Source organism: Mastomys coucha, unplaced genomic scaffold, assembly GCF_008632895.1.
Source record: "Mastomys coucha isolate ucsf_1 unplaced genomic scaffold, UCSF_Mcou_1 pScaffold21, whole genome shotgun sequence".
NCBI classification, from domain to species: Eukaryota; Metazoa; Chordata; class Mammalia; order Rodentia; family Muridae; genus Mastomys; species Mastomys coucha.
In genome coordinates, this window is record NW_022196904.1 from 71,608,151 (window position 1) to 71,633,870 (window position 25,720).

A 25,720-nucleotide genomic window follows, 5' to 3' on the forward strand; every position below is an offset into this window, starting at 1 on the left:
CGGCTCCCGGAAAATGTCGTGGCCTGGCGCAGTCTAAGGGTGCGCGGCTGCCATGGACAGCGAGCAGCCGGACAGCCTGGAGGGCTGGGTGCCGCTGCGCGAGGACCTCTTCTTAGAGCCCGAGCGCCATCACCTGCGTTTCCTGGTGGCCTGGAACGCCGCGAAGGGCCAGTTTGCGGTCACCTGTCACGACCGCACGGCGCAGCGGCGGCGGCGCGAGCGGCAGGAGGCCGGCGACGAGGGGTGTAGCTGGGCCGGGGCGCTGTCGCCCGCCGGGTTCCGCGGCGCGCACCGGCAGCTGGCGGCGCTGCGGCCCGCCCTGGAGCCCTGCTTCCCGCCGCTGCCGCCGGAGCTGGACGTGGCGAGCGGCGCGGGCTGGGGCCTGGGGCGCGGGCTGTGGGCGCTCCTGTGGCCGGCGCCTGCGGACCCTGGCGACGAGGCGCTACAAGAGCTGTGCCGTCAGCTGGAACGCTACCTGGACCTGGCAGCCGACGGCTGCGGCGGCGCCACCGTGCGCGACGTGCTCTTCCCGGCCCCGGGTGACTCGGCAGACTGCGAGGCCCCGAGCGAGTTCCGCGAGAGGACGCTGCGCGCGCGCCTGGGCCAAACGGCCAACCGGCTGCACCAGGTACATGGCGCCGGGCCGGGCTGAGGGTGGGTTCGCGGGACACTCGTGATGCGCACCAGGGCGTCGCTGGTGCACCTGCGCCTCAGCTGGGAGAGAGTGGGGACCTTGAAATTGAAACACAGTTGTGTGTGTGTGTGTTGCTAGGATTATCATCAGAGTGAGTCTCCACGCCGCCCAGCTCTCTTGTTGTTTGTCCAGGTAAAAGTTTACTTGCAGTAAACTTCTGAGCCAGGCTCCGCGCTTCACCTTTTCCCTCTTCTGAGCAGAGCAGGATGTTGTAATGGGAAAGGCCAGAAGTTTTGAAAGTAAAACTGAAAACAAGGCATACTTGTAGGAAATAAAAACATAAAGTAAGTGGAAGCCATTTGGGGTTCTCTGGAGAAGGCCAGGGATGGCTAAAATGTCTCAGGATGAAAGACATTTAAAAGATAGTTTTATTGTTTTTCTCCAAACAATAAGGATTTTATTATTATCTTCAAGCAAATGGAAAGCTTTATTAAATATAAATAAAAGTGAGGTTCATCAGCTTTTAATGGAAACAATAGGAAGGCTCTTTTGGACCAAGAGATAGTTTGAGACACGCAACTTAACAGACCCTAAAGGGAGAGGACTTTTCATTTCATTGAAAGATTTAGGGAGAGTGTATAAGTTTTATCCAGCAACAGTTTCCCGAAGAGAGCCAAGTTTCAGAGCTTCATTCCACATTCTGGACACTCCTTGGACGTTGCCTGGTTTTCATTACTGAGCCACTGTTCTAGTTTGTTTTCTGTTGCTGTGATAAACACCCTGACCGAAAGTGACTGACTCTGGCACAAAGGGTTTATTTGGCTTACAGGTTAAATTCCATCATCAGGGGAAGCCAGGGTAGGTTCTGGAGTACAGATAGTGGACAAAGGCCGGTTGCTGGCTTGTGTAGCTACCTTTCCTAGCCCACGACCACCGGCCCCCAGGTATCCAACTACCCACATTTGCTAGATCCTCTTCTATCAATGTAGCAAGCAAGAAAAGGCTAATCTAATGGAGGCAGTCGCTCTCTAGTGCTTCCCCTTCCCAGGTGTCAAGTAAACAACTGAAGCTAACTGTCAGTCTTTAGTTTTTTAAAAGATTTATTTATTATGTATTATAAGTACACTGTAGCTGTTCTTAGACACACCAGAAGAGGGCATCAGATCTCATTATGGGTGGTTGTGAGCCACCATGTGGTTGCTGGGATTTGAACTCATCGTTGCTCTTACTCACTGAGCCATCTCACCAGCCCCACTGTGAGTCTTTATTAAGCAGTGGTTTGGCTGTGCTGCTTTTAAGGAAGGGGAGGTGTAAGAAGAACTCAGCCATTTAGAAAAATCTTGATTGTTGTATATTATCTTAAGCTAAATCTAGAATGAATCTTCCAAAACTAAAATGGCTTTATAGAAGGATTCTGTTTGTGGGATCTTTGTTTGTTTTGAGACAGGGTCTCATATAGCCCAGGCTGTCCTCACCATGTAGCTCAGGATGCCCTCACACTGTGATGACTTTTCTGAAGTACTGGGATTATAGGTTTTTGTCATCAGCCCTTCCTTGCTCAGCTGGGATCACTTTATAAACTCACACACATACTTCTCATGGTATTTATTTCACTTTATAATATGAGGAGACTACGGGAGGGTTTTTCAGGGCAGCCTGCGTTTAGTCCTTAGCCTGATCATTTATATCAGACTTAGCTATTGGACCTGAGCCCCGTGTTGGGCAAGCACTCTAGCCATGAGTCATCTCCCTCCCTCTTTACTTTATGTTTTCAGGCAGCATCCAACTAAGTTGCCCAGGCTGCCCTTGAACTCTAGCCCAGGCAGGTTTAGTCTCATCCTCACCGCTCCTTTCCTCCTGCAGGCCAGCCTCCCAGGTCTTATTCTGTTTTCCTAATGTGTCCACCATGCTTTTCAGAAGCATTCTGTTCCAGGATTGAACCAGTTTCAGCTTCCCAAAGTAGTTGTAGTGAAGGCGGGAGCCACTTCCTGCCTCATCGTCCCAGAGTAGCTGAATTACAGGTCTGTTCCACCAGACCCAGCTCACAATTGGTTCCTGACACTTCATTTCTTATATTCTTAACCCTGCCCCCCAATTTTTAACATCTGTATACTGGAAAGTTACATTCTCCTCAAGTTCAAGTTCATTCCCTGCTATTACATTCTAGTCTAGCTCATATATTGAGTTGCTCATGTGCGGAACTCACCTGTCCATCTGGGACTTAAATGGAGGGGTAGTAGTACTAAGTCTATAGTGTCCACAGAAGTGTAGTCTTTATGTTTGTTTTCTTTGAGGAGAACCTTGGCTATTTAGCCCAGGCTAGCCTCAGACTCACAGTAAACCTCTTGCTTTAGCCTCCCAAGTGTTCAGATTATAGGCTTGAGCCATCATGATAATTATGATGTTATCATAATTATCCTTATATTATTATTAAATAGTCATAAAGAACAGTATTGAATGACTGTGAGAATAATATTCCACGGTCCAGCCATCTTATTTAACTATTGTGTTATTGGGTCTTTGGTTGGAGAACATTTTCATGTTCATGCAGTTTAAAATTGCTGTTTTAAAATTGGTATTTTAAATTTAATATTGGGTTTCTTTTATTTATTTTTGGTATGATTTTATAAATGTCCAGATTCAAGCTCTATTTACATTTTACCCTCTAGGTTCTTCAAGATCACGGAAAAGCCAATACCATGGTAGCATTAATGAAAGTTTATCAAGAGGAAGATGAAGTCTATCAAGAATTAGTTACCATGGCAACCACATTCTTCCAGTATTTACTGCAGCCATTTAGAGATATGCGAGAAGTTGCGACCTCATGTAAGCTTGGTATTTTGGTATGTTTCCTGGTATTTTTATCTTACTACCTTCTCTGTATTATTATTTTAGTCACATAAGGTTCAGCCTGTTTTCACTTTGAGTTCATCTTTATATTTAGATTATATATGTAATTTTTATTTATTTACTAGTCTATACAGAGACAAGGTCTTATGTAGCCTTGGCTGGCCTCAAAGTTACAATGTAGCTGAGGCTAGCCTTGAATTTTTGATCCTCCTGCCTCCACCTCCCAAGTGTTGGGACTATAGGCAGTGTTTGTCAGTGGTAGAGCTTGTGCCCAGTGTGCTCAAGGCCCTGCACTTTGTCTCAGTACTGATAAAACCACACACAACAACAAAAGCCAGGCCTGATGGCACAGGTCTGTAAGTATAGCTGTGTAGGAGGTAGGCCCGAGGCCTGCCTAGGCAACAGAGAGAGTCAAGACCCAGTTTCAAAATAGAAAGTGAGGAAGGGTGTAGGGCTGTGACTCAGAGGTAGACAGCTTGCCGAGTGTGTCAGCCTTGTCCTCAAAGGAGAGGACATGGACTAAAAGTGAAGATATTCCTTCGCTTATTTTCTCAGCCCCTCAGAACACTCCAGGTTTGGAAGCATTAACGCTGTTCCTGATGACAGACTGGTTTTGATGTGATGTGTATTTCCTTTAGCTTATTTCTCACCTGTAAGGACACATGTAGATTTCTTCGAAATGGGAGGCAAATTTAAATAGCAGGACCTTGGATTGTAAATCAGTAATTTTTTTCTTTTGGTTTTTCGAGACAGGGTTTCTCTGTGTAGCCCTGGCTGTCCTAGAACTCACTCTGTAGACCAGGCTGGCCTTGAACTCAGAAATCCACCTGCCTCTGCCTCCGAAGTGCTGGGATTAAAGTCGTGTGCCACCACTGCCTGGCATGTAATTCAGTAATTTAAGCTTTAGTAATTGCTGTTATTCTGATTTCATTAGGGCAGTGGTTCTCAACCTTTCTCATGCTATGACCTTTAATACTCATGTTGTGGTGACTGTCAACCATAACATTCTTTTTGTTGCTACAAAATTACAAAACTGTAATTTTGCCACTGTTATGAATGATAATATAAATATCTGTGTTTTCTGATGGTCTTAGGTGACCCCTATGAAAGAGTTGCTTGATCCTCAAAGGGGTCACAGCCTACAGGTTGAAAACCACCGCATTAAGGTGCCCTATTTAGAAAAGGCATCATCAATATTGCCTCGTGTGCAAACAGCCTGAGTCAGGAGACAGCAGGGAGCTGCTTGCTCCCAGCGCTGGCCATCTCTACAGGCACACTCATGACCACAGCAGGATGCTGTACTGTGGTGGTTCTCATCACTGCTGCCAAAGCCTGTTGTTTAGAGTCCTTACATGTGTGGTGTGTGTGTATGTGACCATTGAGATATTACTCATACACTCTACATCAGAAGTATACATTTCAGTGGTTTTTAATGCATTTAGGTTGTGTAACAGTTACCAACTCTCTAACATTAGAACACTTTTTTGTTTAACATTTAGTTGTGTCTCTGTGTGTATGTGTGCGTGTGTGCTCCCACATGCATAGTACACATGTAGAGGACCACTTGTGGAAAGTAGATTTTCCCTCTCAGCCCGTGTGTTCCAGGGATTGAACTCAGGCCATCTTGTGTGCAGCACATGTCTCTACCCACTGAAGCATTTCAGCAGCCTACAATATTAGGAGACTTGTAACCCTCAAAGGAAACCACATACCCGCTGCCAGTCATTTCTCGTTTTCCCCAACCTTATGTAATCCCTAATCTACTTTGTCTCCGTACTTAGCTGCTGTGGAGATTTTTATTGTTTAGAATATTTTATTATCTTTGTATATGATATGTGTGTGTGTGTGTGTGTGTTTGTGTGTGCCTGTTGGCTCACTGACCTGCGAGCTGCTGGGGATCCTCCTGTCTCCATTGCCCAATTTGGCATAACTGACTTGGCAATTTGGCATAATTTGGCTTGGATTATGAGCATGTGTTACTGTATCTGGCTTTAGATGCATTCTGGACTCTAGGTGGGTTCTAGAATCTGAACTCGGGCAAGGCAACGACTTTCCCCTCTGAACCATCTCTCCAGCCCATAGAAATCTCACATTAGGAGAACTGTACAGTGTGTGTAGTTATGACTGCTTCCTCACATAGCCAGCAGGCTTCATTTCTTTTTCCTGGTTTTGTTTACCCACCCACTCTTGGTGGGCACTTGGCTTGTTTACACTTTTTAGATATTATGAATAGTGTTGCTGTCAACATATGTGTATGCATACCTGTGGCTACCTTCCTTTTTCTTTTTCGAGTCAGGATCTCAGCTTGTTCACTATGTAGCACAGGATGACCTTGAACTCAGCAATCTTTCTGCCTTAGCTCTTGAGTATGGAATTCTGAGCCACAGAACTTACTTTCTTTCATTTCATTTCTCTTGTGTATATACTAGGAAGTAGACCAGCTGGGTCACATGATAATATTTTAATTTAACTATTTAATAATTTAATTAATAATAATAATTTAATTAAGCTTTTAAAAAGGCTTAACCTTTTGAAGGCCACCACCAGACTGTTGCTCAAATCATGCGCACACGTGCACCTAACTGTGGGCTCACATTTATATCAACACCAACTCTTGGTATGCTTTGTTGTTTTTGAGATCAGATATTGCCATATAGCCCACAGTAGCCTTGATTCATGGCAATTCTCCTTCCTCAGCCTTCCAAACAGTGAGATTACCATGTGTCACCATGCCTGCCTACAACACTTGTTACATCTGTCTTTTTATTCTAGGGTAGGAAGTGGTATCTCCTAGCTTTGACTTGCATTTGTGTAACAGGAACCCAGCTATGCCATGTTCCTTCCTTTGTGGAAGGAAACTGGGTGCTGGATGCACAGGAGTCCTGAGTCTGGACTATTAGAATAGTGCATTGCAGACTGGGCAGTGTATAAACAAGACTTTTCCCTTATAGTTCTGGTGGCTCCGAAGTTAAAGATGAAGGTGCTGGCAGACCTGGTATCTGATGGGAATTTGTTTGCTAGTGTTTAGCTGGCTGTCCTGATGTATCCTTACATGGTAAAGAGCAGAGAGACATTATGCCTCTTCTTAGTTATCAGGGTATCATTCCTAACCATAGGGCTGTATCCTCATGTCTTGATACCATCATGTGTGGGGTTTAGGCTTCCATATATGAATTTCAGGGCCCACAAACATTCAGTCCAGGTATGAGTGGCACCGCTCTGAATACATAAATGTGAATATCTTTTAGATGACCATATTACATGTACTTAAGTATTTGAATATTAAGTATTTAAGGTTCCTAAAGAAACTATAGCAAAAACAACACTTGAGTGCTGAACAGCAGACATCTTCATTTGTACAACTGTGTATTATTACCTAACAGCACCCTGGAACAGTTGTAGTAATGCAAAGTTTGTCAGTGTTTTCCCTCTGTACCCAGAGTACATCCTTGCCTCCAGTGGTGCCCACCACCAAGCCGATTGATATTCAGTCAGGAACTAAGCAGTAGTAAAAAGAGTGGTTACAACAGTCCACACAGCCACTTCAAAATTTCCTAATGGCATTGCATCATTCTTTTTTAGAAGTCCCTGGATGAGGATGAGCTGGGTCCTAAAAGGGTGGCTGCCCTACAGAAGGAAGCCAGTGAATGGACCAGAAGGGCTGAAGAAGCAGTGGTCTCTATCCAAGACATCACTGTGAATTATTTTAAGGAAACAGTAACAGCATTAACAGGTGAAAACACTGTACTAAGATAAATGTAATTTATATTTTATTAAAAAAATATTTGCATGCATCTTCAGGACCAGGTTGCACATTTGGTATGGGTGCTGGGCATTCAGTGGAAGGATAAGCACGATGGGTCTCCAGTCTGGTGAGCAGAGAGATGTCTGTGATGTTTGTTCAGTACATCATAAGTGATAGGGCCAAGATACAACACTGAGTAAGAGAAACAAGGCTCTGAAGTGACTGGGTGTGCTTGAGGTGTTCATGAAAGACCTCCTGAGAGGTACACATGCCCACAGCTGCGCAGTACATGATGTGCAGAGGCATGTACAAGGCTCTGAAAGCAAGCCCATGGGCTGGGTCCTGGAGAGCATGGAGAGCTTTTTATGAGAAGGAAGCTGGCCAGCCAGGCGGGGCCACACTAGGTGAGGCTCTTGCACTGTCCATCTTATGTCTGTCAATCTGTCTGTAATAAAGTAAAACATAGTAAGATATATAATAATAGAAATACACACACATACACATAAAGTATGACCCTTGATATCTTAAAACAAATGGTAGAAATCCCAGTTGTCCCAGGTTGCTTTCTGTTGCTGTGATAAACTCCATAACTAAAAGCAACTCGGAGAGGAAAGCATTTATTTCATCTAAAGCTTCCAGGTAAGAGTTTTTCACGAGGGAAGCCAAGAGAGGAACTGAAGCTGAGCCCTGGTATAGCTGAATCTCTAGGTAGATGATCCCCATATTCCTGATGAACTGCCACACTGATTTCCATAGTGGGTGTACAAGTTTGCACTTCCATCAGCAGTGGGTGAGTGTTCCTGTGTATTCACCAGCATCTTCAGGTGAAAAGATGAAATCTCAATGGAGTTTTGATTTGCATTTCCCAGGTGGCTAAGGATGTTGAACATTTCTTTTAAGTGGTTCTCAGCCATTTGAGATTCTTCTATTGAGAATTCTCTGTCCAGACCTGCACTCCATTTGTAATAGGGTTATTTGTGGGGTTTTTTTGTGTGTGTTCTTTATATTGTCTGGGTATTCATCCTCTATGTGATGTGTAGCTGGTGAAAACCTTTTCCCATTCTGTAGGCTGTCCCTTCTGAATGACACGTCTTGCACTGTGCAGAGGCTGAGGTCCCATTTATTAACTGTTGATCTTAGTGCCTGTGCTAATGATGTTCTGCTCGGAAAGTCTTTTCCTATGTCAGTGAGGTCAAGGCTATTTCCTACTTTGTCTTCTAACAGATTCAGTATATCTGGTTTCTGTATTGAGGTCTTTGATCCATTTGATCAAAAGCTGAGTTTTGCAGGGGATAAGTATGGATCTATTTGCATTTTTCTACATGCAGTTGTCCACTTTGACCAGAACCATTTATTGAAGATGCTTTTTTTCCTTTTCAGAGTGTATTTCCGGCTGCTTTATCAAAAATCAAGTACCCATAAGTGTGTGGATTTATATCTGGACCTTCAATTTTCTTCCATTGATCAATATGATAGTTTTTGTGCCAGTACCAAGCTGTTTTTATTACTACAGCTCTGTAATACAACTTGAAATTGGGGGTTGTGATACCTCTAGAAGTTCTTTTGTCATTCAGGATTGTGTTAGCTATGTTGAGTTTTTCTTATGAAGCAGAAAATTGTCCTTTCAAGATCTGTGAAGAATTGTGTTTTGTTTTTGTTTGTTTGTTTGTTTGTTTGTTTCAAGACAGGGTCTCTCTGTATTGCCCTGGCTGTTCTGAAACTCACTCTGTAGACCAGGTTGGCCTCAAACTCAGAAGTCTGCCTGCCTCTGCCTCCCAAGTGCTGGGATTAAAGTTATGTGCCACCACTACCCGGCATGTTGGAGTTTTGATGGGAATTGTGTTGAATCTGTAGATTACTTTTGGTAGACTGGCCATTTTTACTATGCTCTGCTGATCCATGAGCATGTGAGATCTTTCCATCTTCTGATATCTTCTTCAGTTTCCTTCATCATTGTCTTAAAATTTTTACCATACAAGTCATTCACTTGCTTGGTTAGATTTACTCCAACACTTTATATTCTTGAGGACATTGTGAAGGGTGCTGGTTTCCCTGGTTTCTTCCTCAGTCTGTCATCTGTATATAGGAAGACTGTTGTATCCAGCCACTTTGCTGAAAATGTCATCGACTGTAGGAGTTTCCTGGTGTAAATTTACAGGTCTCTGCCATATCCTCTGCAAATGAAGAAACTTTGGTTTCTTCCTTTCCAATTTATATCCCCGTTATCCCCTTGCTGTCTTTCAGTTGTCTTTTTTTTTTTAAAAAAAGATTTATTTATTTTATGTATATGAGTATACTGTCGCTGTCTTCAGACATACCAGAAGAGGGCTCAGATCCCATTACAGATAGTTGTGAGCCACCATACAGTTGCTGGGAATTGAACTCAGGACCTCTGGAAGAGAAACTGGTGTTCTTAACCACTGAGCCATCTCTCCAGCCTCTTTCAGTTGTCTTACTGCGCTGGTTGAGAAGACTTAACTGTTTAATAGGTATGGATAGAGTGGGCAATTGTGTCTCCTTCCTGATTTTGGTGGAATTGCTTTGACTCTTTCTCTTTAAGTTGATGTTGGCTATGGCCTCGTTATGAACTGCTTTTATTATGTTGAGGTGTGACCCCATATCTGGGGACTTTTATCTCTCCAGGAGTATTTTCATGAAGAGGTGTTGGACTTTGTCAAAGGCCTTTTTAGCATTTAATGAGATGATCATGTGGAATCTGTCTTTCAGTTTGTTTATATGGAGGATTACATTTATAGAATTATATATGTTGAACTATTCCTGCATATCTGGGATGAAGCCAACCTGATCATAGTAGATGATCTTTTTGGTATGTTCTTGGACCTGGTTTAGAAGTATTTTATTGAGAAATTTTGCATCTATGCTCATAAGGGAAAATGGTCTGTAATTCTGTTGTTGTTGTTGTTGTTGTTGTGTTTTTATGTGGTTTGGGTATCAGAGTAACTGGCCTTGTAAAACAAACTGGGGAGTTTCCCCTTCTGTTTATATTTTGTGGAATAATTTGAGGAGAATTGGCATTAACCCTTCTTTGAGTCTGATAGAATTCTGTACTAAAACCGTCTAACCCTAGGAATATTTTTGTTTGTTTTGAGAGAATTTAATTACTATTTCATTAATGGTTATAGACCTGTTTAAACTGTATATCTAATCTAGATTTTACTTTGGTAAGTGGTATTTATTGAGAAATTTAATAATTAAAAAAAATTTCAGTTTGGTGGAATACAAGTCTTTAAGGTATTTCCTTATGATTCTATGTATTTCCTCTGTGTATGTTGTCATGTCCCCTTTTTCATTTTTAATTTTGTTAATTTGGGTATTCTGTCTCTACTTTTCAATTAATTAATTTGAGTAAAGGTTTGTCAATCTTGCTGGTTTTCTCAAAGAACCAACTCTTTGTTTCTTTGAGTCTTTGTAGGTTTTTGTTTGTTAGCTTGTTTCTATTTTGTTGATTTTAACCCTGAGTTTTATTATTTCTTGCTGTCTACTCCTTTTGGATGTCATTTCTACTTTTTGTAGAGTTTTCAAGTATGCTATTAACTTAGTAGTATGAGATCACTCCAAGTTTTTTATGTAGGCATCTAGTGTTATGAACTTGCCTCGTAAAACTACCTTTATTGTGTCCCTTAAGTTTGAGTATGTTGTGTATTCGTTTTTATTCAATTCTAGAAAGTCTGTAATTTCTTCTGTCTTGACCCATTTTTCATTCAGTAGTTAGTTGTTCAGTTTCCTTGAGTTTGTAAGCTTTCTGTTGTTGTTGATATCCAGCTTTAATCCATGGTGGTTAGCTAGAATATGGTATTATTTCAATTATCTTGGATCTCTTGAGGCTTGTTTTAGGCCCAAGTATTGGGTCATTTTTGGAGAAAGTTCTGTGAAGTGCTGAGAAGAAGGTGTATTTTTTGTGTTTGGGTGAAATGTTCTGTAATTATCTGTTAGGTCCATTTGGTTTGTAATGCCAACTAGCTCCAGCATTTTTCTGTTTAGTTTTTGTCTAGATGACCTGTCTGTTGGAGAGCCTGGAGTATTGAAGTTTTCCACTATCAGTGAGTGAAGGTCAATATGTGATTTAAGTTGTAGTAGTGTTTTTTTGTTGTTGTTTTTTTGTTTTGTTTTGTTTTTTAACAAACTTGGGTGAACTTCTATTCAGTGCATAGATGTTAAGAATTACAATGTCACTGGGTAGTGGTTGGCACATGCCTTTAATTCCAGCAGTTGGGAAGCAGATGAAGGCAGATATCTGAGGCCACCTGGTCTACAGAGTGAGTTCTAGGACAGCCTAAACTATACAGAAAAACCCTGTCTCAAAAACCCACAAACAAACAGAAAAAAAAGAAAAAGAATAAAAGAAGGAAGGAAGGAAGGAAAAGAATTGCAGTGTCCTCTTGGAGGGTTTTTCCTTTGAGTTAGCAGTGTCTCTTTTTATCTCTTCTGATTGGTTTTGGTTGAAGTCTGTTTTGTCAGATATTAAAGTGGCTACTGTATAGGTCCATTTGCTTGGAACATCTTTTCCCATCCTTTTATTGTGAGGTGATGTCTATCCTTGATGTTAAGGTGTGTTTCTTGGATGCAGCAAAAGGATGGATCCTGTTTTCACAACCAGTCTATTAATTAGTCTGTGTCTTTTTTATTGGGTAACTGAGACCATTAATGATGAGAGATATCAGTGAGTGGTGGTTGTTGATTCCCGTGTGGGTGTGGGTGTGGGTGCGCGCCTGTGTGTTTTTTTCCCCTCTTTTGATTTGCAGGTCTGAGATTGTTTATATCCTGTGTTTTCTTGGGTGGTAGTAATCTCTTTAGGTTGATTTTTTTTTTTTCCTTCTAGCCTCTTCTGTAGGGCTGGATTTGTAGATAGATATTGCTTAAATTTGGTTTTATCATGGAACGTCTCATTTTCTCCATCTATTGTGACTGAAGCTTTGCTGAGTGTAGTAGCCTGCTATCTAGTCTCTTAGTGTCTGTAGGACATCTGCACAGGAGGCCCTTTTGACTTTCAGAGTCTCCATTGAGAAGTCAAGTGTTAGTCTAATAGGTCATGTTACTTTATATATTACTTGGTCTTTTTCCGTGTAGCTTTAATATTCTTGCTTTGTTCTACACTTTTAGTGTTTTGATTATTATGTGCTAAGTGCACTTTCTTTTCTAGTCAAGTCTATTTGGTGTTTTTGAATGCTTCTTGGACCTTGATAGGCATTTTCTTCTTTAGGGTAGGAAATTTTTCTTTTATGATTTTGTTAAATATTTTCTGTGCCTTTGACTGGGGTTTCTTCCCTCTTTCTTCATTCCTGTTATTCTTAGATTTAGTCTTTTCCTAGAGTTCCAGATTTCCTAGATGTTTTGTGCGAGAATTTTAATTTTTTTTTAGGTATAATATTTTTTCCATCCTTCCTTTTTTTTAGAGATTTATTTATTTATTTTATGTATATGACTACACTGTAGCTGTACAGATAGTTGTGAGCCTTCATCTGGTTGTTGGGAATTGACTTTTAAGATCTCTGCTCACTCCGGTTGGCCCCGCTCACTCAATCCCTGCTCTCTCCAGCCCAGAGTTATTTATTATTATAAATTTGCTGTCTTCAGATACACCAGAAGAGGGTGCCAGATCTCATTACAGATCTCATGGTTGTGGGCCACCATGTAGTTGCTGGGATTGAACTCAGGACCTTCAGAAGAGCGATCGGTGCTCTTATCAACTGAGCCATCTCCACAGCCCCTTTCTTGATGTAGATGTCTCCCTCTTCTATCTGTCCTCCCCTCCCCCGTCTCTCTCCCACCTCTTGTATTATGTGGGGAGGCTTGCCTCTGAGGTTCCTGCTGGAGTTTCTAAGTTCTTCATGTCTCAATTTGGGATTTCTTTATTGATTCTGTGTCTACTTTCCAGCCTTGAGCTGTTTTATTAATTTTCTTCCATTCTCTGTGTTTTCATAGGTTTCTTTGTGGGGTTTATTCGTTTCCTCTTTAAGAACCTCTGTCGTAGCCATAAAGGTTATTCTAAATCTTTGTCTTTACTCAGGGCCTATTGTGTTAGGGTTGCTGGCCTCTAGTGGAGATGGATTGTCCTCTTGGTTGTTTTTTTATGCGGTGTCTAGGCATCTGGGCTGGGGATGATTGAATTCTAGGGTCTGATACCTGGTCTTGTCTTTGTTGTTGAGGGCTTGGTTCCTTGGTTTCTGTTGCCCTCTCTGGTTCTTGGAGTTTGGAGGCTGTGTGTTGCTGGGTAGGAGTTTCTCTGGGACCCTGAGAGGCGTGGCCACTGTGGGTTCCAGGTGTTTGCAGGTACTGGAAGCTGACACTGAGGAATAGGGATGGGCTAAGGGAGGAGGTCAGGGCTCACTACACAGAGGAAAGCCTAGCGTTCCGCTGTAGCAGGTGATCTGCTACAGAGCTAGAGATGAAACTGGGAGATTGGACTTGGAGGAGCTGAGGAAAAGGTAAAGATCAGCAGTTGTTAGCCTACTTGCTTCCCTAGCTGGAATGGCCTGTTGGTTCCCAGGAAATGCCTGCTGGAGTTGGGGACTGGGATAAAGCAGGGAGAGAGGAGTTTGGAGAGGAAAATCTGTGTGATTCCCTGGAGGAGGGGGCAGGGGGGAAGGGAGGCCTCAGCAGATGGTCTGCTGCAGAGCTAGGGGTAAGACTGGGGATTGGTTGTGGAGAGGCTGAGGGAGAGGTAAAGGTCTAGTCAGCCTATCTGTTTCCCTAGCCGCAGTGGTCTGCAAGTTTCTCAGTGAGTGCCTGCTGGAGCTGGAGCTGGGGGCTGCTTCCCTGGCTTCAGTCTCTTTCTTTCTTTCTTTCTTTCTTTTTTTTTTTTTTACACTGTAGCTGTCTTCAGATACACCAGAAGAGGGCATCAGATTTCATTATGGGTGGTTGTAGCCACCATGTGGTTGCTGGGATTTGAACTCACGACCTTTGGGAGAACAGTCAGTGCTCTTACCCGCTGAGCCATCTCACCAGCCCTGCTTTCTTTTTTTGTTTTGTTTTGTTTTTCCAGACAGGGTTTCCCTGTATAGCACTGGCTGTCCTGGAACTCACTCTGTAGACCAGGCTGGTCTCGAACTCAGAAATCCGCCTGCCTCTGCCTCCCAAGTGCTGGGATTAAAGGTGGGCGCCACCACGACCCGGCATATGATAAGAGGTAACAAAGAACTCAGGATTCATTAATGTGTTCTACTTTTGTTTTACTTTATTAATTAAAATTCAGGAATGCAGAAACAAATGGAGCAGGATCGGAAGAGATTTGGCCAGGCTGCCTGGGCCACAGCCATGCCCAGGCTAGAAAATCTCAAGCTCATGTTAGCTCGGGAGACTCTGCAGCTTATGAGAGCCAAAGAGCTCTGTCTAAAACACAGACAAACTGAAATCCAGAGAAAGGTAAGACAAAAATAAATACCTTTTCTCTAAAACCATCTAGATTGCCCTTTCACCCTAGGCATTGGTAGTAAGCTCTGCTTTCTCAGCACGCTGCAGTAGACAGACTACTTACTAATGAGGGTGGGCCAGGAAGCTTCTCTTCCTGGTTCTTTAACTCTGATCTTAGGATTGAAGTAGGGACTCACTTGAAAAATCAGTCCAGCAGTACATTCAGTATATACTCATGTACATACACACACAAACATTTGTGCATATGTGTGCATGCATTGTGGCAATGTTCTGAAGCCAACTCCTTCATGCAGGAGCTAAGCATGTTCTTCAGCACTGAGCCCCAGGCCAGCATGCCTAAGCAAACAAGGGCTCCGTCATATCTTACTAAATGGCTCTTCTTAGGATCATAGCCAGGTAAGTCATTCCTATAGTCTTGGGACTCAGTAGCTGTCTTAGATCCAGCTGCTTATGAGGAGATGCCAATAGTTGGAGTGACTACAAAGACGTCTCACTGTTTCTCACAACTCTGGGGACTAGATATCCATGATCTAGGTGCCTGGGATTCAGTGTCTCAGGTGAGAGCTCTCTGTGGCCACTTACTCTTGCCGCTTGCTCTCAGGGCCTGTCCACCTCATCAAACATCATCACCTCCAGCACAGGCACACTGGGGTTCAGAGTGCCAGCATCCGAACCTGGGGTGACACCTTCCACCCATGACCCAGTCTCATGGCCATTATGTTTATAGACCATGAATGTGTTGATTTGTTTTAAGGGTGAGGTGAAGTACGTGTAGAAAATACTGAATGAGTTCAAGTTTGTCTCGTGAGATGAGTTTCTGCTTGCCTCCTTTCTTACAGTTAGCACCATGGAAGAGTAGAAGACTCTTTGCAGAAGTGCTTTGCAGTTTTCTCTCACTATGCTAATCAATCTATTTCTTTCTCCATACAAACCAGGTGGAAGATCTTCCAGACCAAGGAAAGCATTTAGATGTTGTGGATGAGCTAGAAATACAGTGTTACGAGATTCAGTTGGAGTTGTATGATGTTAAGCTTGAGATACTGAGAAATGAGGAGATGATCATGGTCACACAGTTGGACTCTGTTAAGAGACTTATAACAGGTAACATTAACGTTTATGTTAGAGGGAGATGAGTCACATGTTTGAGGAAAAACAGACCAATTATCAGCCTTTTCTTATAAATGACCAGTTATATCTACTGAACATTTTTAGTTCCTTTTCAGTATTTTTATTATTCAACAGTATATTCAGATATATAAGAGACAAAGAAATTCTTATGCCCTTTACATAGAGGCACTTAATGAAAGCAATTTGCTGATAACTGTAGGATTTTTCAAATGTGCTACATATGTAAAAATGAAAATCAGTTTTTAAAACCAAAACCATATGCTCTATCAATTAACCTTATTTTTTCCAATACATAATAAAACTCATTTAAATAATAATAACAATAATAATACCCATAGAATTTTAATGGCTGCATAGTATTCCACTTTTCAGGCATGCTGTGATTCTAGTTTCTTCCTGTCTTGAACATCAGTGCAGCAAAAAAATCTCCTCTGCATGTGTTGTTGTAGTACAGACTTCTTTGCATGTGTTGTTGTAGCGCGACTTCTGGTGATTTGTGAGGTGAATTTCTAAAGATGGAATGGTTGGGTTAAGGGCAATGCTTTTTTTTTTTTTTTTTTTTTTTTTTTTTTTTTTTTAACATTTTAAAACCTGTCAGAATGGCGCTAGACAGTGGCTTTTTGGATCATTGGAAATACTTTCCTCTTCCCTCTGTTGTTTTCAAGGCCTGGTTTACAAAAACTCCTAGGGAGGCTACACAAAAGGAAACCGTAGAGCTAGCTGTACCATGTAGCTGGCCTCCAACCCACTGCAGTCCTCCTGCCTCAGGCCTGCTGAGGGCTGGGGTCACAGGTGTATACCACACCTCACATCAGTTTCCTTATTGGTATTTTAATGTTGTTGTTTTAAGACAGCTTTTCTCAGTGTAGCCCTAATTGTCCTGGAACCAGCTCTGCAGCACAGGCTGGTTTCAAACTCACAGAGATCCATCAGCCTGTGTCCTAAGTACTGGGATTAAAGGCACTGTCCGGCTCTATTTTTATGTTTTATAGTGCATTTTTATACATGCATATCACTGTGCATTGCTCCTATTTGCCACCCCGTTACCCTTCTTTGTCCTTACCCACCTCACGTCACCTTTCTCTCCAATAGTTCTCCTCCCACTGCCATGTCTACAGACACGCACACGCAGACACACATACACACACAATGTTATTGATTTGTTTTGGGTTTTGGTTGTTTGTTTTTGGAGACACATTCTGATGTAACTGGCCTAGCCCGGCTCAGGATTGCTGCATAGTCAATGGTGGACTTCAATCCCCAGTCCTTTTGCCTTCCATCCTCAAGTGCTGGGATTGCAGGTGTGCACTGTTGGGGTTCAGAAATCGCCACACAAACCTTAGGAACACTGATCTCAGTTAAGCAAGAATAGTTTATTGAATGCACACCCCAAGACTGAATGTTCACAAAAAGGACTCAGGTGCCTAATTGTGGTACCAGTCTGTTCTCAGGGCAGGCTTATAAAGAAAAAAATCCACAAACCTCATAATGAGCTCATATGTAGGAGCAGGAAATGTTGCCCAGTGGTTATCTCTGACTCAGCCATTTTAGACATGACAGTTCATATTGTCTTTGAACTTGATGGGTCCTATGTAAAGCTTTGTGGAATTCTAAAGATTAACAAACTTCATACAGAACATAACAGGGAATGTGGTCAGCTTGACCCTGCTCTGAATCAAGTTGTTTTTCTGTGTCAGTGACTGGCAGGCATTTTATCAATGATAAGAAATAGCTGGCAGGCATGGAACAAAATGGCTACAGCTATGGTGGGGGTGGGGAGCAGACCTAAAATTTCTTCTTTGAATTGACTCAAGATTTTCTCTGAGGTCAGGAGGAATAAGTTAAACAATTTTTTATATCAGCCGTTGTTGGCTTAAGTATTTGAAATTTTGCTTTCCCTTAGGAAGTGCTGCTGCTTTCATGCTCAGGCCCTGCTACCCCCATGCCTGCTAGGGGACCTGGTATTAGGGCCTGCTACGCCCATGCCTGCTAGGGGACCTGGTATTGGAGCTGCCCTGCCCATCTGGGATCAGTAAGTCCCAGAAGTCCCCATAATGTTAGACCTGAGGCAACAGATGTACAAGTAAGCAAAAGTCAGAAATGTCCGTGAGGATAAAAGGACTGAGCCAGGGAGTTAGACCTGAGGCACAAGCAAACCAAGCACCTTTTGGAGGTACGAAACAGTTAGGGAGAACTCCTGGAATTAACATCTGTAGGTGAATTGTTATATTACAGTGTTGAAGGTACTGTGAGTCTGATGTCTTATATGACCCTGTGTATAAGGAGAGGCCTGTCCTTCCTAGGTCAGGGAGAGGGTTTAACATTTTGATGGGAGTAATGATGTCTAAGACCTTGTTATTGGTGACCTGGAATATCTGGATGGTGAACACCATCCCAGGATCCTTACCAGACACATAAAGGCAGAGCCTCTAAGACTTCCCAGTATCATATAGGTTATTTTTAATCTTAACTTAAGTGGGGTGATATTTTTCAGGGTTTTTTTAGAGTGGGTTTCACCCCTCTGTAATGGAAAATAGTTATTACTATCAGTTACTCAGGGAGCTAATGTTTTATGGCCCCATGTAGCACAAAGGTATATATCTTGTCCCCCACAATCAGGGTCTCCATTTGAGGGACAGGCATATACCCAAATGGTGGCCAAACTATTTTCCATACTCTGGATCCCATATTCAGAAGACCCTAGAGAATGAGAGGAGTTTGCAGTCTTTGGGTGCCTATTCCATTTTGACCCAAACAGTTTACATAGGTCAAAGGTGAGAGTGGGAACAAACCATGGGCAGTGATGTCAGTAATCGGGCTCCTGTGTGTAGTTCTAACCAGCGTTCATATGTCTTGTATGTGTTCATATGTGCCTCAGCAGCTCCAGGCAACACAAAAGAGAACACTAGTCTCCGAGTCTTCTACCGGTCTGATTTTTAATGGGTCCTGTGAGTGTTGTCTGATGTCTAATCACTGATCTGAGTTTTGATGTCTCCTGATGTGAACTTCAGATGAGAGTGATGAATCCAGGATTGGATCCCATCTGTTTTTATGGCCATCAGGGGAGTCAGGATTACCAAGTCGGATCCTTTTCAGAGTGTGCCCAGGGAGGATTATTCCCTTTTGACTTAGTGTTTCAGCCTGTAAGGTGGGATAATGAACGTCCTATTTTTCTTCTGCAACTGCTTCCTGCTGACAATGGGACATCGCCAGAGGGGCCCAGGAAGGCTGAAATGTAGTCAAAGGCTGGGCAATGGGGCGTTTATCAGAAGCCTCTCTTACATGATCCAGCTGAGACAGGGAGCATTCATATTGAATGGACTGGTTAACATCAGCTTTCACAAGCCCAGAGCTCAGCGGCTCCATAGGTGATCCCTGGATGGAGTCTGTCAGCCAGGTAAAAATCTGCTGAGACAAATAGAGACTAGGGACAGGAATTAAAGTTAAAATCAGGGAAGGTAAGAAATCCCCAGACCACAGGGCAATCAATGGTGGTGCATGCCTTTAATCCCAGCACTTGGGAGGCAGAGGCAGGCAGATTTCTAAGTTTGAGGCCAGCCTGGTCTACAGAGTGAGTTCCAGAACAGCCAGGGCTACACAGAGAAACCCTGTCTCGAAAAAAACAAAAACAACAACAACAAAAAAAAGAAATCCCCAAACCAAGGGGCAAATCCCATTTGTAAGAACAGGCAGGTGTACTTATCTGGAGTCTATTTGATCTGCAGCAAGTGGATCCAAGAATTATGACTTTTTGGTTCCCTGAAGCTTATGTGAACTTTAGTTTACAAAAGGATGTACATTAGTATTTATCATTTATATTGAAATACATATTTTAGAAGAGGTAGTTAATGGTTGTCTATAAGACAATGGCAGTAAACTCATGCCTTTGAGACCTAGTAAAATCTATAGGTTTGGGTTAAAAGTCACGGGACATTCCTCAGTTCAGAGGGCTAGGTGTACAGATTGAACAGAGAAGGTTTTTAGCATGATGAGAAGCACCTTTAAGACTGTCTTTGAGGCCAGCCTGGTTTACAGCATGAGGTCCAGGACAGCCAGGGCTACACAGAGAAACCCTGTCTAGAAAAAAAAAAAAAAAGACTGTCTTCAGAAAACAGCCAAAGGGAATTTAAAGTCTTGGGCTTGAGACTGAATCATAGCAGCCAGTGGTTCATTAGCTTATCAGAGCTCCATTGACCAATGTTGAAGTTCTGCACTTTGAAACAGCAATAGCATGTAGGGAGAATACGAAAGCTTTCCCATTTTTAAATATATACTGTAAATCATTTTCTTATATTTCTATAACATGTTTTTATATGTCTTAAAATGCCTTCTTAGACCCTCCAACCTTACACATCCTTTTAAAGTCTCCAACATTTATAATGTACATTTACCAACCTCAAACATCTTTTATCTGAAGCATTTATTTCTAAATCATTTTTCTATCTATAATCATCCAAGTTCTTTTATATCCTTTAACTTTCAGCATTTGCATTTATCAATTTTAATTTTCCTCAGACCTTAAATAAATTTTACATTTTATATTTTTTATCCAATTATTTATTATAAGACACAGGCAGTTGATTATTGAGAGTAATCATTGAATATGAGGCTTGTAAGCAAGTTTTCCCTTTTTAATAAAAAACTTTTAGTAGTTTTAACTAACGAATAAATTGACTAATGAACTAGCACAGTGGTGGACTACCTTAAAGTAAGGGGCTAGTTGCCTGTTATTCTCTAGTTGTCAATTTACAATTAGCCACCAGTGTGATCAGAGACTGGATTCTTAACCTTTTTAATGTTACAAACCTCTAAAAACATTTTTAATTAACAAATTTCTTAATTTTTATTCCTGGCATTATTACCATAATTTACAGAGCAATGTATTTGATGTGATGCAAAGAAAAAGACAAAGCTATAGCAGATAAAAACCTTGAGGAATGTATATCTAATTGACATCATGTTGCATTACTCACTAGCTATATTTTTTTAAATGAAGGGCTTCTGATTTGATCTCCATTGTTCCCATCGTCAGATCCATAGACGTTGTGATGGGGAATACTTCTTGATTGTCTCCCTCCAGGGGCCCATCATTTGATGGCTGTTGCCCACTGCATTTTCTAAACTCATCATAGTTTCCATCGTCATTTGTTAAAATGTCTTTCTTCATTACAACTGTCATATACTAATAAAGACATTATAACCAATACAATTTAAAATATTCCATAGCTTTATATATTTAAATAATTTTAAACAGTTTTTCCAATATCAAAATAACATATAATTTATTTAAAAAAAAGATTTATTTTATTTATTTTATGTGTATGAGTACACTGTAGCTGTACAGATGGCCATGAGCCATCATGTGTGTGGCTGCTCTCTGGCTCTGCTCGTTCTGCCCCGCTCGCTCTGGTATAATTCACTGTAGCTGTCTTCAGATGCACCAGAAGAGGACATCAGATCTCATTACAGATAGTTGTGAGCCACCATGTGGTTGCTGGGATCCGAGCTCAGTGCTCTTACCCGCTGAGCCATCTCGCCAGCCCTAACATATCCTTTTTAAGAGTGAAGTTATAGAGCATAACCATAACTTTTGGAAGATAAAATCAATTTTTTTTAACAGTTTAAACATTCCAGTGTTTCTAAAATTGATACCAAGTGTATTTTGTTGTTACAAAGTTTGGCTGCCAGCAAGAAAAGTTCTGTACAATACATGAAAGTACAGCTTTAATACTTCATTAAAGAAACATATTTTAAATTCTATATTTTAGAAGTCTGATTTTTTTAGGACAGAAATTGCATTAAAATATTATCCCAATTTAAAAGTGTCTTTAGAGATCTGTTCCCCTGTGTTGGCTCATGCCTAGTGTTGTTACCCATAATGGCTTTGACCCTGAGGTATTTGTTTTTAAGTCAACTTTTTGTTTCCGATGTTGTAGATTTTTAACCATACATCATAAATTATAAACAAATATTTTATAACCAGGACATGAAAAACATTATGTTTAAGACCAGTCAGGGGCTGGTGAGATGGCTCAGCGGGTAAGAGCACTGACTATTCTTCCAAAGGTCCTGAGTTCAAATCCCAGCAACCACACAGTGGCTTACAACCACCTGTAATGAGATCTGACGCCCTCTTCTGGTGCGTCTGAAGACAGCTATAGTGTACTTAGATATAATTTTAAAAAAAAGTCAGAAATAAAGATGGAGTGCCCATATACCCATATACATTTAGAATAGAGAGACAAAAATTTTCTTACTTTGTTTAGCTTTTTAGCTGTAATTTCAAAGGGGCACCTTGCCACCTACTGAATCCAATTCTCATGGACACAGAGATCTGTAGGGCTAAACATCAGTTTCCTTACCAGAGAGGCTGAGAAGTTGCTGGCCCTTTAAGAGCCACTCATACAGACCAAGCAGCCACTGGCAAGGCTTCTCTAGCAATGCTGGACTCCTGGCTGCAGGTGCAGGGCCTCAGGGACAGCCCCAGTTTATCAGATTTTGTTGTCCCAATTCAGGCTGCTCTTCTTCCTCTTTTTTCTTTTTCTAAGAATCCTTGAAATGAGTTAAATTAAGTCAAAAGGTACATGGCCAGCAGATGAGTTCTTAATCATTTTTTCCTCTGAATATGAAACGGAGAGCAACAATCAGGCAATTAACGAAACTGCAGACATGAACTGTCAGACATGGACAGAACAACAAGCCAAGGACAATCAGTGGAGTTGGGGGTTGGGAGCCCAGATGCCCCATAGTAAAGGAATTAAAGACAGAGGAGAGAGGAACCAAGAAATCAAAGCTGAAGTGGAAGCCAGAAAACAAAATCGAGTTTCAAAGACAGATACAGCACTGTATGGGCTCTGGGGCGAGAGTCCTAGCCAAATCCAAGTCCAAAGGGGTGGATTGTACTCTAACCCTCAGCAAGAGAGGTCTGAACATGCCCTGTCCTCAAACCCAAGGAAACACTGTGTCCAGCTTTTATACTCGGTCTCTCCAAAAAGTACCATAAACAGGACTACAGAAAAATAATTGTGCAGGTTAAAGGAAAAAACCAAAACAAAACAAAAAAACCTTACCTCCTTATGGAGGGCCCAGCTGCTTTAGGAGCGTTCGCTGTCAGTAACTGAGGGATTTTGGAGGGCTGAGAGCTTCCCAGCTAATCCACCAAATGCTGGGACTCAGGGATCACCTCAGGAACCATACAAACCCTGATCTCAGTTAAGCAAGAATAGTTTATTGAACACATACACCAAGACTGAATGTTCAGGACTACAAAAAAGACTTGGGTGCCTAATTGTGGTACCAATCTGTTCTTAGGGCAGGCTTATAAAGAAAAAAATCCACACACCCCATAATGAGCTCATTTGCAAGTGAGGAAGTGTTGCCTAGTGGTCATCTCTGACTCAAGCCATTTTAGACATGACAGGTCATATTGACATTGAACTTGATGGGTCCTATGTAAAGCTTTGTGGAATTCTTAAGATTAACAAACCTCATATAGAATATAACGGGATGTGGTCAGCATGGCCCTCCTCTGAATCAAGTTATTTTTCAGTGTTAATGACTGGCAGGCATTTTATAGCAACAGTATGAAACTGGCAGGCATGGAACAAAATGGCTACAGCTATGGTGGTGGGAGGGGGCCAGACCTCAACATGCACCACCACACCTGCTATATTGTATCTAGATTCTGTAGCTGAGGAAAAAAAAATCATGCTGTATGTATCTTCTATTTTTAGAATATTTTCTATATCAACAATTTTATTCAATTGTTGGTCATACTTATGGTAAAATTCAAACTTTTTCAAATTGGTCTCAATTACTGATTTAAAAAAAAATTGTCTCCTGCTGCTTCTTAGACTCAGAGCCAGCACCAGTGGTATGGGCTGAGGGTCCTCTTGACTCACTAGTGAGACCTCCAGGTGTGGGCTCCATACTGCTCCACCATAAACAGGACTACAGAAAAATAACCTGTAACACCTATGCTAGCTCCCTCTTTCCTATTACCTGCTTTTCCATGTTCTCTGACTTTCTCACTTCTTTATTCTTCCAGATGAACTTTAGAATCACTTTGGCAACTTTTAAACAAACAAAAACTCCCTGGAATTTTGATTGGGATTGTGTAATTAGAGATTACTGGGGGACAATTGTCGTCTTGCAATTTTGAGCCTTCTCACTCAAGATCATGGTAGGTCTCTCCACCCCTTCAGTCTCTTTCCCAGGCCCCTTCTAATTCATGGCTCTCATGCAGGGCCTTAGCATTTGTTTTAGTCCTGGCATCCAAAGCCTTTGCAGCTCTTTTCAGTTGTGACTACATTTAGGGGAAACCTTTATTTTTAAAAAGTTAATCTGGAAGGATGTTTTCCTTTGAGACTCAGGTTTGGGAAAGAGATAGAAAACTTCTTATTCTGAGTGCTTCTGCAGGGTTTGGGATTGTTACAGCATGTGTTTTTAAAAATCAATATAGAGTCAAGAGTAAAGATTGGTGAGACAGTTTGTGCTGTGTTGGGGCATTTAGGCAGTAGATGTAAAGAACCCTGAGCATTCATTTCATTTGCTAAGGAAGAAGTAAGCATGTGCAAGCGCTCTCTCTCTCTCTCTCTCTCTCTCTCTCTCTCTCACACACACACACACACACACACACACACACACACACACACACACCATGAAATCAGAAATAACAGAATACTGGGACATTCTGAGAATGTTTGAGCTAGTGAATACTATGTGGCCATTAAGATGCTGTTTCCAACACCTGGAACATGTTTTGAGAGAAACATTGTTACTTTCTGCAGCTATGTAATAAATGTGTGTATGTAATGTTAATATTGTTTTCCCCTACATGATGAAATTATAGCAGCCTTTCTTTACATTTAAAGACAGTTTTTGAATTATTTCTTATAGTAAACATGCCTAAGAAAATCATGACTCTTTTTAGAGAAGCAGGCTGAAGTGGTCTACTACGACCCGTGTGAGAGCCCTGAGGAGCTGCAGAGCCTGCCTCCTGACCTGGAGCTGCACCTTGGTGACAACAGAGAGCTGAGAGCGCTCAGCCAGCAGTGCCAGCGGCTGGAGGCTCAGCGCGGCCGCATCTGCTCCAGAAGAGCCCACCTCAGGAACAGAAAGGTACTGTGCAAGTGTCTCCTTCTGCCTAGGCTTGCATTTTTAATACAAGGTTAGGAGGTTTACCCACATAGTGATTAATGTTCTGTGTTAATGATCTCAATGACCAGAGCTAGATGTATTTAAAATGCTAAAAGGTTATGTTTCTTTCAAGATTGAAATGTTTGCCTTAATGTCTAGGTTTTAATTAGTTCATTGAGTAATTGTTTATAGAATGCCTTCTTTATGCATAGTACTTTTATAATCAAAATAAGAGTAGGGGCCATGAGATAAAAAGTGCACACATAAAGTGCATGTGGCACAAGCCTAATAGCCTCATTTTAGTCTCCAAAAATTGTGATGGGAAAGAGTCTTCCGACCACACACGCTTAATAGAGAAGTGTGCCCACAGACTCTCAAGAGAAGTGTGCCCACAGACTCTCAAGAGAGAAGTGTGCCCACACACACTTAATAGATAAAAATAAACAAAAAGGGAGCTGTGTGTAGTGCTGGTGTTCAGGCCTGGAATCCCAGCTACTTGAGAGGCCGGGGCAGGATCAAAGCAGCCTTGGCAACTTACCATGAAACTGCTTTCAACTTAAGAACTGGCTGCAGGTGTAGTTTAGCAGTAGAAACTTGATTGGCAGGTAAAGGATTCTCTGTTCAATCCCTGGTGTCACAAATATAAACTGTGGAGAAACTAGTACAGCATAACATTTTATTCTAAATTACGGATTAAAATCAAGCTAGTCACAGATTCAGTGTTCATCTTACTTCATACTTTACATTTAGTGAAACAAAAAAAAGTGGAGGCACATGCCTTTAATCCCAGCACTTGGGAGGCAGAGGCAGGTGGATTTCTGAGTTCAAGG

The 25,720-nt window shown here is 41.8% G+C and overlaps 1 protein-coding gene across 1 annotated transcript in view; it reads left to right on the forward strand.

Moving 5' to 3' along the window:
- The window catches only part of Whamm (WASP homolog associated with actin, golgi membranes and microtubules), a 32,786-nt gene continuing 7,066 nt past the window's right edge, over positions 1-25,720 (forward strand). Inside the window, exons 1-6 of the mRNA XM_031387185.1 lie at positions 1-628; positions 3,304-3,477; positions 7,067-7,217; positions 14,446-14,615; positions 15,560-15,725; positions 24,685-24,872. Coding sequence (XP_031243045.1) covers positions 53-628; positions 3,304-3,477; positions 7,067-7,217; positions 14,446-14,615; positions 15,560-15,725; positions 24,685-24,872 — 1,425 coding nt within the window. The 5' untranslated portion in view covers positions 1-52. The remainder of the gene's footprint in view (positions 629-3,303; positions 3,478-7,066; positions 7,218-14,445; positions 14,616-15,559; positions 15,726-24,684; positions 24,873-25,720) is intronic.